At 40.8% G+C, this 14403-nt stretch overlaps 1 protein-coding gene across 1 annotated transcript; it reads left to right on the forward strand.

The window, feature by feature from the left end:
- The first annotated feature begins 1637 nt into the window (after nt 1-1637).
- On the forward strand, nt 1638-14403 carry pde6d (phosphodiesterase 6D, cGMP-specific, rod, delta). Its single transcript, XM_082511139.1, has 5 exons — nt 1638-1920; nt 8732-8820; nt 10481-10606; nt 11843-11948; nt 12482-14403. Exons 1-5 carry the CDS (start codon nt 1871-1873, stop codon nt 12561-12563), a joined length of 453 nt encoding a protein of 150 aa, XP_082367265.1. The 5' UTR covers nt 1638-1870; the 3' UTR covers nt 12564-14403.

A 14403-nucleotide genomic window follows, 5' to 3' on the forward strand; every position in this document is an offset into this window, starting at 1 on the left:
AATTGGCTATGCACCACAGACCTTAGTAGACAAACCGTTACTTAAAATGCCATCACTTGACCCAGCTGTATTGGCACATTATAGGTCAATCTCCAACCTTCCTTTTATTTCAAAAATTCTTGAAAGTGTAGTTGTAAACCGCTAACTGATCACGTGCAGAGAAAAATAATTTGAGGAGGTTCAGTCAGGTTCGAACCTGAGAGATGCATCTCCACCTTCAGCTGATCCATGTACTGTTCACTGAAGCCTCATCAGAAATGGTCTCAGTGGAAGGGTTGCTTTCAAGAAGTCATTGTTAAGAAAGGTAAACAAACAAAAGCCTGAAGTATGCCACATTACACAAGAACTGGACTGAAAATCCGTGGCAACTGGCCCAATGGAGTGATGGATCCAAATTAAAAAATTTACAGCCTGCATCTGTTAAAAACGGTGGAGGCTCTCTCATGGTTGGGGCTGCATTTCAGCCAGTGGTGTTGGAGATCTTGTTAAAATCGATGAAATTATGAATCCAGATAAGTATCAAAAGATTTAGCATCTGCAAAAATGGTAAATTGCTGCACCCATCTCCCATTTTCCATGCAAATTATAAAGATATAAGGGGTGCTCAAAACTTCTACATAAGCCTGGTGCAGTCGTACTGTGTAAAATTGTATGCACACACAGATTTGCCACCAACAATGAACATGTCTGTTTTTAGTATTGTTTGGTCCTGGAGAAGGACAGCCCTGTTTGGATTCTGCGTGCAAACCACAGTTTCCAGCCGTCTTTAACAACTTAAGAGAATTATACTGCACAATTTTCTCATCCAATAAAAGAATATTTACTACATCCGTTTACCTTGCATTTTATTTAAAACCTACAAAAGGATCACATATTTCTAGCTGTCACTAAGGGATATTGCCCTTCAATATAACTAAAGCTTTCAGACAGTTGTAGGGGTCGCAGTATATAATTATTTGTGACACAGTCATACAGGTTTAAAATAATACGAATTAGAACTAAATACCCTGAATTTGAACTGAAATGTAACATTTAGGACAACTGAGTTAAATTCTATCTCTGAGCTACGTTTTGATGTAAGTACAGGATATATAATAAAATATGTATAATATAAGACCTATTAATTTTTGCACCGTCAAAATTAAATGAGTGAAATGAGTGTCTTGAGCTACACTATAGCTAACTAGTTTACTTGCTAAAGTTAACATTACTGTTGGCTAAAGGGAGTCCGCGCACGGCTGTGGTGTTCTCACATACATTACACGAAACAATACAATTTTGCTCCAATAAAAGTAAAATAAATGACATAAATTAAAGATTTTCTCCATTTCGGTCGTCCATCACGGATGCAGCGTCTACTGTCGCGGTTGCTAAGCAACAAGAGCCGAGCGTCGTAGGGGACACGGTCCAGTTTAACAGCCGCTCACTTCCGGTCTTTAAGGGCAGCCCCTGAATTTGAACACACGCCTAGTTTTGCGTTTTAGGAGAGTGAGTGCTTAAATGATAAAAGAAGTAAGCACACAGACAGCGCAATAATGATGTAATACTTTGTGTGTGGCGTTGCCACTGGTGACGCGTCTTTATCCGTTTTAGTCCCGCCCTTGCTCGCTATTCTCCCTGTGATTGGCTGATAGTGGTTCCCTTGCGTTTCACTGGTTAGGCTGTGTGCAGCCCGTTTGCTAGCTGGGTATATTTAGCTGATTGCATTATCGGATCAGATTTAGCCTGCAGTCCAGCAGAATAGTGAACGTTATTTCAGGTGAATTCTGACTAGTAGTTAGCCAAGTAGTTAAGCTAACGTGAACAGCAGCCGTCTTTTTTCAGAAAAGTCTAGGTTATCTGTAAGGAGCGAAAACAAACCATTTCGGACATGTCTTCAGACGAAGACAGGGCCAAGGAAATTTTGAAGGGCTTCAAACTGTATCCTTTTTCCTGTTTGTGTTGCGCGAATGTTAGAAACACAGCAGTGAGCTAAATAGCTAGCTGTCTGGGTAAAGGCATAGGACAGGATGCAGCAGCCACATTAGCAGGATGGATGTTGTTGTACAACAAGCTTAGTTGCTAAAGCTAACCTGCCACAGTCTCTGCGCACGGAGTTGTATAGTTGCTGTGTTCCAGTGTCTGAACGGACACAACAGCAGCTCATTGAATGACGACCTGTGGGCTCACATGAGCTTCCACATGAGGGTGAATTCGCCTGCAGTTGTAGTACCTGTGGCACATGATGAGGATGAGATTTTGCTCAGGTAGCTGAGAAGTAACTGTTGTGCCTCCTGTAACTATTATTAAGCGCCTCACAGGTATGTGACTCGCGTTGAGCATAGTCTGACTGCTGTATGGTTCCGTAATGCTGGAAGTTGAAACCCAGGTGCGCCTCTCTGTGTGATGATGGCAGACTTGATTCCACGCAGCTATTCTGGATTTGTATGCTAACCACCAGAGCAACATTGGAGATTGCAGTATGACCTGTTAAATGTGTACTCATGTAGTGAGTCAATTTTATTCCTCTTTGGTGTGCCTGTTAGCGCTCATCCAGCACATGTCTGAGAAAGTGACCGAGCAACAGATTTGTGATTAGAGAATAGGAGATGCTGTGCAGGATAAGTGTTCAGCATAAGTTACCTCAGTCATTTAGGTAGGTAAATGGAGTCTCTTTAAGCTTGATGCAGCTCAACATGTCATTGATTGATTCATTAATTCTGAGTTGTAGCATCCAGTTTGAAAGACAAATGTCAGAACATCAGTCTGTAAACTAAACCTGAAGCTGGTGTTTTGTTTGTTTTTTAGCCAAGGGAAAAAAAAAGACAAAGTGATTAAAGTCATGCAGTAAAAGTGCGGTAGAGTAGTATCACAATAGTCTCTTATGTGTAGGTTATCATTGTAGACTTATTTTTAGGGGTTACACCTTGTGTACACATGCTGTAACATAAGCATGAAGCAGAAGCTAAGGAGGTGTTTCAAGCACACATCTGATGTTTAGGTTGCCTATATCTTATAAGAACTCAGCGCTGAGTCAGTTCACAATCATTAAAACACTTGTAAAATAGAAGGACATGCCTAGAAGCACTCAAACACACGAGTAAAACTATGTTATAACCTGTGTCGCACAGAATTAAACAAATACACTTCATTTCTGATGCTCAGAAAACATAAAAACTGAAAAGCATGTCCAGATTAGAAATCTTACTATAGAAAAAGTCTACAGAAAAGAAAGGGGGGGGGATTGTGTGCTTAATGGTTAATGGTCTGTGCCAGTGTCACCCTTTCATGTAAATTAGCTTGAAGCTACACTAGAACATCCTGGGTTAACTTGACCAGTTAAGAACCAGCTTTATGTGAGCACTTTTTACTGCAGGCTTGATTTATACATTCACACACATTTCTACAGCACTTTTACTGCATGCCTTTAACTGTTTGGTCAGACCTCTTGATGCACTGTGGTAATGGTTAAACCCATGATTTAGTGGAATGGAGCTTTACTGCCTTCTGTCCTTATTGAAATGGGCTAAAGAGAATTTTCTTTTTCCCTTCTTTAGTGTAATGGTAACACAGATAAAGTCCAATATGACAACAGCCCTGTTTAACTAATATAATACTAAAGTAGTGTTTGTGAAGTTATGTCACTTTGTCCCATACTGAGTAGTCATCAGATTTGTAAATGGTGAAATGTGATGATTTTAAATGGCCAGGATGTTCTTACGAAACCCCTTCAGACACCTTGGAACTGGAAGGAAGTCTTCTAGAAGGATTAGTCAGATTTCAGCAAGCTGCTGTGAGAGACTGACAACTAAAAGAGCTACACAGCGGTCTTTGTGCTAAAGCACAAAGACCGCTGTTTGGTACTTCAGTGTTTGGTACTTCAGTGTTTCCAGCTGGCTTTTCAATCTTTTGATATCTTTCTAGATATCAAAAAAGTAAAATAATGACCTTTGTTTTAACTGTATGCCAGCTCAAAACACTATTCATCTTCTTTTTATGGTTTACTAGTTGTAAATTAAAGGCAAAATATAAGCAGCTAATGTAATTGATGGTAAAACCTCAAGCAAAGAGAAAAGTTCTCTCCGTTTCCTAAAATTGCAGTTATGTGCTGTGAACATCACCTCAAAATAAATGGACATCAAAATTGTATTCTTTGTTTATCCTAACATGTAATACTATAAAAGCTATTTTGGCAGCTCCACAATCAAATCTTATTGAATTCTGGTGTAAATGGCTTAAAGGTCAGTAGTTGTATAAATGTTGGGGTTAGGAAGTTGCCAGTACTTGGAGCCATTAACATGTCTTTAAAAAATAAATGCAGACTAAAATGTGACAGCAGCTTTTCACTGGGGGCTCATTAACGATGTTCTGACGGGTCTGTGCAGGCACCCTGGTGATTTACACACACACACACACACACACACACACACACACACACACACACACACACACACACACAACCTGCAGCAGACCCACAGGAGGCTATGGTATAATTTTGTATGATGTTATTGGAGCTGAAGTGTGTATGGGTTTTAGACTGTGAGAAAGTGATTGGAAGTAAATTGAATAAGGGCATACATTATTGGGTGTAAAGCATTTGTGGAGGTGATGGTTTTTATTTTCTGAGCCTTTTTTTTTGTTTTGGTAGTGTGTAAAGAGGATTCTTCTGGATGGTGTAGATCTGGTTATGCATGGAGGGATTAGTGAAACTGTTCAACTCGGCATACTTTACTAGAAAGCCAAAGGAAGGGGGAGGGGCTAGTAGAGGTAATGGAGTTGTGCTGTCAGTGGGATCTGACCCATACGGCTGGGATTATACTCCCTTGCAGACTCAGCCACGGACAGCTGTCAACTGCAGACACTTAGCTTGGAGGAGGTATGTACATTTGGTGCCCTTCAAGTGGAGTGGCTGTGGAGACAACTGTGCACAGACCCAACCACAGGGAGGGTATGTGAAAGTCCACTCAGTCTCTTATATACACTGTTTGGACAAAAGCCACACAGCCACCATGTACAGGGCTCAACAGATAACAAATATTTTACAAATGGGCCAAAAACCTTTTTCCAAACTATAAATGACTGTATTCACTGTAGTGAAGATTGAGTGGACTTCTCTGGGAGGTCAGAAATGAATTACTAATCACATAAACATGTGACCACTAAAACTACCTTTTCAGTTCAAAAATGGAAGTAAATAACTGATTTGGTATCTTAATCAAAATAATAACATGTTGTACTTATATCCAATAAATTTGAAAATTATAATAGCAATTATAGAAACATAGAAAAGTAACTTTGGCAATTAAGGACATCTGTGACATAAAGCTTACACATTTGTAGAACTGTGTTCTTCAAGCAAATTCGAAAACAGTATAAGAAATCCACTATTCATTACACTATTCACAGATGACTAATGAATAATCCCATAATATGACGACTTTCATTCCTCTGGGGGGTTGGCCAACAGGCTGCTGGTGGAAACTGTGCTACTGTTGTCTGAAGATGAAGACAGAGGAGAAGGGGAAGGTGTTTTAGGCATTGGTAAGAGAGAAGGAAAGGCATGAATGCAGAAGTGTGAGTAGGAACTCTACATGTAGGGACTCCGACTGGTAAAAGGAGAGAGCTGGGTGATACGGAGAGAAGGAAGGTTGATATATTGTGTGTGCAGGAGGCAGCAGCTTTTCACTGGGGGCTCATTAACAAGCAAGGGAAGCACTCAAGGTGGATTCAAACTATTCTACCATGGTTTAGATTGGAAGTGAAGCGGCGTGGGGGTAATTTTTAAGGAAGAGGATGTGAACAGTGTTATGGGGATGAAGAGGGAGTGAGGTGGGATCATGAGTTTGATGATGGAAATTGAAGATGTGACGTTAACGGTTGTCAGTGCAGAGTGTCCCTATGGCGGGTGGGAGTTGTTAATTTCAGTGTAATGTAGGTTATGGGAACAGAGGTGATGGTGTTGGGGAGGAAATGTGGAAAATTACGTGGCAGTGGATTTTGCAAAAAGGATGGAAAGGACTGTCAAACATACAAGAAAAGAGAGGAACATAGGGTGGCATAAGGTCACCTTATGTTCACCCTGAGTGCAGTCTGAAAGACATATGAGACTCCAGGGTGGTGTCAAGGGAGAATGTAGCTAAGCAGCATCTGATGGTAGTTGGTAGGATGATTTTAGAAATTAAGAAGAGGAAGCGAGTCAAGGATTAAATGGTGAAAGTTGAAGAAGGAAGCATGTTGCTCAGAGTTCAGGAAGGAGCTGGGACAGGCTGTGGGGTTTGTTGGGAAGTTATCAGATGACTGGGAATGTACAGCTGAAGTGGTGAGAGAACCTGTCAAGAAGGTGTTTGACATATCCCTTGTATTTAAGAAAGAGTATAAAGATACTTGGTAATGGAATGAGGAAGTACATGAAAATATTCAAAGAATGAGGTTGGCAAAGAAAAAGTGTGATAGTCACAGAGATGAAGAAAATAGACAGGTGTACTGAGAGGTTTACAGCAAAGAAAGAGGTGGCAAAGGCTCATAGTGAGTTTGTGAAGCTGGAGACTAAGGAAGGACAAAGGACTTGCAGAGAGATCACGCTGAAAAGATTGTGCAGCAGCCTTTCAATCTCTAAACATAAAGATGGAAATCGAGTAATGAGTGAAAAGAGTGTTGAGAAGATGGAGGAGATACAGGAGTAAGGATGGAGGACAATTTTATTTATACAGCGCCAAATCACAACAACAGTCACCTCAAGACGCTTTATATTGTCAGGTAGACCCTACAATAATACATACAGAGAAAAACCCAACAATCATAACCCTATGAGCAAGCACTTCGGCGACAGTGGGAAGGAAAAACTCCCGGAGGGGCGGACATCTGCTGCAACTGTTTGGCGTTAGGGGAGGAAGACGGGACAAAAGACATGCGGTGGAGGGGGCCAGAGATTAATAATGAGTATAATTCAGTGCAGAGAGGTCTATTAACACATAGTGAGTGAGAAAAGCGACTGGAGAAGAAACACTCAATGCATCATGGGAATCCCCAGCAGTCTACACCTATTGCAGCATAACTAAGGGAGGATTCAGGGTCACCTGGTCCAGCCCTAACTATATGTTTTAGCAAAAAGGAAAGTTTTAAGCCTAATCTTAAACATAGAGATCGTGTCTGTCTCCTGAATCCAAACTGGAAGCTGGTTCCACAGAAGAGGGGCCTGAAAACTGAAAAAAGCCTCCCATTCTACTTTTAAATACTCTAGGAAGAACAAGTAGGCCTGCAGTGCGACAGCGAAGTGCTCTAATAGGGTGATATGGTACTGCAAGGTCATTAAGATAAGATGGGGCCTGATTATTTAAGACCTTATATGTGAGGAGCAGGACTTCAACTTCAATTCTGGATTTAACAGGAAGCCAATGAAGGGAAGCCAATGCAGGAGAAATATGCTCTCTCTTTCTAGTCCCTGTCAGGACTCTTGCTGCAGCATTTTGGATCAACTGAAGGCTTTTTAAGGTGTTTTGAGAACACCCTGATAATAACAAATTACATTAGTCCAGCCTAGAAGTAATAAATGCACAAACTAGTTTTTCAGCGTCACTCTGAGAGATGATGTTTCTGATTTTATAGATATTGCGCAAATGGAAGAAAGCAGTCCTACATATTTGTTTACTGTGTGCATTGAAGGACATATCCTGGTCAAAAATGACTCCAGAATTCTATTGGTTAGGTTACATATAAAATTATTGCTTTTTGTTCATCATCAATTTATCCATCCAGCCTCTTCTGATTATTGTGGGGGCGGGGTTTAATTGTAGCTACCATAGGTTGAAAGTGCATTATGAGAAAATTTTCAAAGGTCATATTACAGTGTATGATAGATGACTGTTCATAATAATAGTAGCGTATTAAAGGTCTGCTTTTCACCTGTGTTTTGACACACTGTCAAAAAAAGTTGTAACGTCATCATTTTCAACATGTTCCAGCCATCAGTGCTTGAGAATTTAAATCTGTACTCTGATGGTTTTAAGGTTGTTCTGTGGGTTTGTGCTGTTGTCCTCCTGTTGTTTCTAACGTGAGCAGTCAGCACTTCTGTACGACAGTAGGAAATTCAGCATGCAGGCTTCATGAAGTCTGAGGGAATACTTGTTCCAGGGTACCATGCTTTGGTGTTAATGGCTGACCAGTGTTAAGTTGTAGTACTGCTGTTGTTGCAGTAATATTGTTGAGCTGATCAGAGGTTGTGTTTCTTCACCAGATATCCTGCCAGTTTTCATTTTGCTTTGATTGGAATTAAGTGAGGGCATGGCGCATTAAGAACAGCTTCAGTTCCTTCACGTAAGCTTCTACTGGTTTTTGGCTGATGTCTCCAGTGCAGCATGTCCCTTTTGAAAACACCAGTTGTAGAAGTATCCAGATCCATAATTTTTATTCACAGTACACGCTGTTTGTTGGGAAAAGATCATCTTTAATTGGAAATGATACGAATACAAAATTTCAAATATTTTGAATTTGGCAGCAAACACTTGAAAAAGTTGGCAATGGGGTAACACGACAGGGAAAGAGCCTGAAAATATGCATGTTGAAAAGTCTCACTGCGCTGACCTGACATGTAGGGACTTTACAGGGAGGTGTAGGTCAGGTACACGCTAGGTTACAGCATAGCTGCTTTGTAGATCTCCCACTGCAGCAGAAATTCCCAGTAAGTCTACCGGTGTGTATTTGAGTGGTGCGTTCACTTTGGTTAGGACACTGTTACTTAACTGTTTCCTGCTAGAAACTGGATGAATCTTCGGGATGCAGAGACGGGCAAAGTGCTGTGGCAGGGAACGGAGGACCTCTCTGTACCGGGAGTAGAGCACGAAGGTATGTCTGCGCTTTTGACACTCTCAAGTCATATCTGTTGTGAGAGAACAACTAAATACAAATCTTCAAGACCTGTTTATCAGATGGTTTACCCACTAATTCATAATAAAACCCACTCATCTCATAAGCCAACATTGTCAGCTAATACTGATTGTTCTATATATGCAGTATCCTTCTCTCTGTTTATTTAGAGGCTGTATATTTAGACAAAGTCGTTTTTTCACATCATTTTAAGTTTAAAAATTATAATGTTGAAGAGGCGTTTGTGAGGGCCACTCAAAAAACACCAGATTGACCTTTTAATGTTACCAAAAGTGATTTTGCGGTTTTCAATCATCCTGTTGTAGAAACCAGCCTCTAGTTAACATTGGAAGAAATTGGTTTCACTCTTCCAGTGAAAATTGTGTGCAGCACAAACAATAAATGTGTTCTTTTGTAAATGACAGATAAGGTCGGAAATGACTGTTTATCAGGATCGACTGTTGCAGGTAAACAGGAGTGGAGTCATCACATCCATCATAAAATGTTTTGTGGCATTGTGCCTTCAAATAATGTAAAACACAGGACGACCAAGCAGAAAAAATGTGTTTGTCCATTATTGTTCAAGAAGTTACTTGACAGCACGATATCGCACTGACAGCAGGGAGTCTTTTATGAATTCCATTGTCATCACAGATTTTCCCGCAAATCTGAGGAGCCTGATCAATTTGTTACACTCACAATTGTTCTCGGTTTCCATTCAACCTGATAATTCAGTTACTGAAGTGAAATAATGATCAATGGGTTATGCAACTTTTTTTTTTTAGTGACAGTAAAAAGCTAAACTTTGTCTGTTAGTGGACAGCAAATCAGCCATTCATTATTCTTCACTCTCTCCCTTCCCCGTCATATCCCTCCATCAGTTTTTTAAACCATAGTAATTACACCTTCCTGTCGTTCTCGCGCTGTTCTTGGGCCTGCGGTCTCTCCTCCTGCACTTCTCCACAGCAAGTGTGAGCAGCAGCAGCCTCCTGTGACTGCAAAGGCTGGTTACTAGTTGTTGCTAGGACTACAGCTGTCAGTGTAGCAGCAGCCCTAACAACTAACATGTCGCTTAATTTCACACAGTTTGCTGCTTCCATTTCTTGTATCAGAGTGGCTATAGCTCAGGAACTAGAGCGGTCGTGCTAATTAGATGGTTAGTGGTTCAATCCCTGCCTGTTCTGGTTTGGATGCCATAGTATCATTGGGCAAGATGCTAACAATTCGTCGAAGTGTGGATGTTGGATGGAAGCACATAAGCATGGAAAAGGTTCTTGTATGAATGGATGTGAACAAGTGAATGAAGCATGTTATGTAAAGTGCTCCGAGTGCCCCAGTAGAGTAGAAAAGAGAACCAGTCCATTTACCATTTCTGTCTTAGCTTTTCAGCTCCACTTTGCTACTTTTGTTTGCTTTGTTCCATCTTTATCCGCCACTTCTTCCACGATACACTCTGTTCTACAAGGTGCATGAATGCACAGGGAGGGCAGACGAGGGGTCAGTTGCCTTGACAGATTTGATCTGATCCTACATGCTGACCTTAGGTCCTGGGCCCACAAATGAAAACACTGAATGCTGGTGTTACGTACCTAGCTGTTGTAAGCAGAGTTAATTATATACGGCATATCTGTCTCTTCAGCTCGTGTCCCAAAGAAGATCCTGAAGTGTAAAGCAGTGTCCAGAGAGCTCAACTTTTCTTCCTCAGAGAAGCTGGAGAAGTTCAGACTGGAGCAGAAAGTTTTCTTCAAAGGACAGTGTTTAGAAGGTAATATGTGAAAACTGACAGATCAGTGTTCGTTTCCACATGAATGGAGCCCTGCATGTTCCTGTCTGGTTCTACAGACATCCTCTTATCCACATGTGGTACAGGGACCAGTAGCTAACTGAACATGTTAAAAACGGAGTCGACTAGGTACTGCTGGAAAAGTGCTATATGTTATCCATATCTTATCTGTCTCATATAATATAGTCAGTGTAAGATTAAACCTATTTTACTCCAAATTATGTCAAGTTTATTAAAATGTGTTTAAAATTTGTTAAAAAAAAAAAAAAGACCAAAATGAATATATACAAAATACAATATTATTCCCTTAAAAGTGATTACTACCCACAGAGTGAGCAGTGAAATGCTATTTGAAGATGTTAACATGTTTGAAGTAAACCTCCCTTTCACATAGCATCATCACTTAACCTCGACCCCTCAGCTGTAATCGGCTGACTGCGTTATGTCGTCACCACGGTGGGCGGGTGAGAGGTCACCCAGGTTTGTGAATGCAAGAACTCAAGAACAAGGCAAAAAAGAAACTTTGCATCGATACCATAGCTGTGTCTACTAAAAATCTCAGACAAGTTCAAATCTCAATGACTTGGACTTGGTCAGTTTTTTGTTTTTTTTTTTGAAAATCTTGTGAATGTGAGAACTTGAGAAAAAGACAATTTTGAAATTGATACTATAGGTGCGTTTACTAGGAGGCTAACAGCTTTTTGTTGTTTTGACCATGTGTAGGGACAAATGAAGGCCTGGTAGTCTTAGGAAGGTTAACCAATGAATACAGTTGCTACATAGTATTATGAAAAAAACAAAAATGATAAAATGCTCAGAATTAAAATCAAATAAAAATGTATTTTTGTGAATTCATTAGCAAATTAATTATAAGATTCTATAATCAAGCAAGTTGAAATCTGAAAGAAGGAAAACCTGTGCAGGGTTACTAGAAGGCGGTTTGAGAAGAACAGACAGCTCACAGCCCTGGAACCTGTTGTGCATTGTCGTCACTTCCCTGTTTCACTGTGTTTGCAGTACAGTAATCCCCCTGACACCCTGCTGCACAGTTCCAGAGAGAAAACACACAATCCACACCCACATAACATGTTTGTGCTGCTGTTTTCCACCTGAGAAGAGAAATGTCTGTGAACTAATATCTAGGCCATGGTGGTATAGTAATAGCAATGATAGTGTGTGCTAGAGCAGCAGCATTGAGCCCTCTGTCTCTCTGTCCAGAGTGGTTCTTTGAGTTTGGTTTCGTTATCCCCAACTCCACCAACACATGGCAGTCTCTGATAGAAGCGGCTCCAGAGTCCCAGATGATGCCAGCCAATGTTTTAACGTGAGTCTCTGCTCAGATGTTTCCTGTACTTTGTGTTTCTGTACTTGGACCGTCTCTGTTTTAATGCCATAGAGCTGTGCTAGGCTTTTATCTGGCCTTGAGCTACATCAGGCCTGCTTCCATAGCAATACAAAGTGTACATCAACACACAAGTGGTCTTATGTTCTTGGCTGAAATATATTTACATACCTGCATTTTATTCTGATGATCTGAACATTTGCACGTAGACGCCTTGTGGATTTTCAGCGACTGAATCATAAAAGATCCAGTCGCTGAGCTTCAAACCGCACAAAGTGTCGTTCAGCAGCCCTACATTCTTCTTTCAGTGCGCCCGGAGGTCGTCTTTAAACAGATGACTTGGGAAGCGCAGGCTAATCATAATTAAAGTCAAGTCCCACATTTAGTTTCCTTTTATTCTACCAGTCACAGCTGTACAAAGTTGCGCAGCATTCATGTATCTTTTGCCCTGTTGTAGTGAATTTTCTGTTATGTTTCACTTTTACTAAAGGCTGACACTTGTCTTTGTTTTCTAGTGGTAATGTTATCATAGAGACCAAGTTCTTCGACGATGACCTGCATGTCAGTACTTCCAGGGTACGGCTTTTCTACGTCTGACATTTAACCCCCCCAAGTCTACCTTCCTGAATGCTGACACCCTGCCAAGGTCTGTAAATACCCAAGGTTAGCTACAATTCACAGCGGTAAAGAGCTCTTTGCTGACGTGGGATCAGCATGTTGGGGTGAAACCCAGCTGTGGCGCCACAATCAGTCAAGTGAGCTCGTGTTCTCTAGTTTTGTCTCGACTTGAAAACCTCTGGACCTTGGAAGAAGAGGGAAGAGGAGAGAGAGAACTCGATTGCTTCCCCTGTTCCAGGATCACCTCTCTCTCTGTTTTCCCCTTCAGACTGTTTCACTGTAAACACGTGATCACTGATCTCAAGTCAGCTAGGGAAGCCCTCTTGTGTTTTTTCTTTTTTGTAGTGCTGCCCTATCTCACTCCCAGGTAGCATTTACTCAGGAACAGAACAGATGTGTAACCTTCTGTGAATAGATATCATGTTTTCTAATCTCCATGTGTCATGTCATGGCTGGTCAAAGATGGACTGTTGTTGTTGAGGGAAGGTGATGCACTCAAGCAGGGGTGGGGGAACTCCAGGCCTCAGGGGGCCTATGTCCTGCAGGTTTTAGATATCAGCCTAGGTCAACACACCTGAATAAAATGATTAGTTCACTACCTCTGGAAGTGGCCTCTGGAGAACTTCAAGACATGTTGAGGAGGTAATTTAGCCATTTAAATCATGTGTTGGATCAAGAATACATCTAAAACCTGCAGGACACGGCTCTCGAGGCCTGGAGTTCCCCCACTCCTGCACTAGAGGGTCGGGGATGACATGAAAGCTCTTATTGTCATTTTAGGTGCTACAAATTTTATTGACAACTCAGATAAAATGTATAAACCTGTTACAATGAGCACTGCATATTTTACATAATTCAAATATAAAGTAGTATAGCCTTGAGGCGACTGTTGTTATGATCTGGCGCTATATAAAATAAAATTGAACTGAATTGAGCTCATTTCCTCTGGCTGCCTCCCGTTTCAGAGGCTGTCTGTGAGCGCCCACATTTCTCACATGGTATGTCTTTACTAGTAAGGGTGACTTTCCAAAGCAGGTGAAATGCAGCCTCCTTCCTTCATTTGAGCAACAGAAGGAGCACAACCTGTGCACTCTTCTCCTCCTCAGATGGTCAATTTGTTTTTTTCTAGTCATTGATTAGAATTGCTCGGTTTTTATTGGAGAAATGGAAGAAATATACATTTGTGGATATATTAATCTTTACACATTAACCCATTCGTAATGTTTCACTTTGATGAGTTGATGAGGCCCGTCTAACACTGCAGTGCTCATCCCCTGTTAGTTTTCACAAGCACTAACCTTAGCAGGCTGACTCGTGACTGGAACAAACCCGCTTAATGTAATGTTTGCAACAGTGGTTTCAATGTAGTCTGATAGAGGGCTACACACGTTTGCTTGTTTTTTTTACACTCCTCCATGAATTGTTAAAATGAAACCTTCACACAGTTATGACATAATTAAAAACTGTTGTTATTCATTGGTAGAACAAAACAAGCTTTTATTCCATTAATTTATGTTTTAATTGACCTTCACATGACTTAATTCTGATATTTCACTTTGAATAAAATCATTATCAGGGTGAAACCAAAACATGCGTCATTTTATCTTAGCTAGATCCAGATGGTAACAGCAGCTTGAATTCTTTTACAACACCTTTGCTTTGCATATTCTCACTAGATTTTTAGCTTTGGCTTCCTGCGTAGTTCACACATTCACCTCGTTATGTGTTTTTCTTAGCTCCTATCTGGGCTTTGTAAAATAGATTTGTGTTGTAATATAATGGGAGGTGTGGATTAAAGTTACATGATGTTGGAATAACA

This window comes from Aulonocara stuartgranti, assembly GCF_965226115.1.
Source record: "Aulonocara stuartgranti genome assembly, chromosome: 17".
Classification (NCBI taxonomy): domain Eukaryota; kingdom Metazoa; phylum Chordata; class Actinopteri; order Cichliformes; family Cichlidae; genus Aulonocara; species Aulonocara stuartgranti.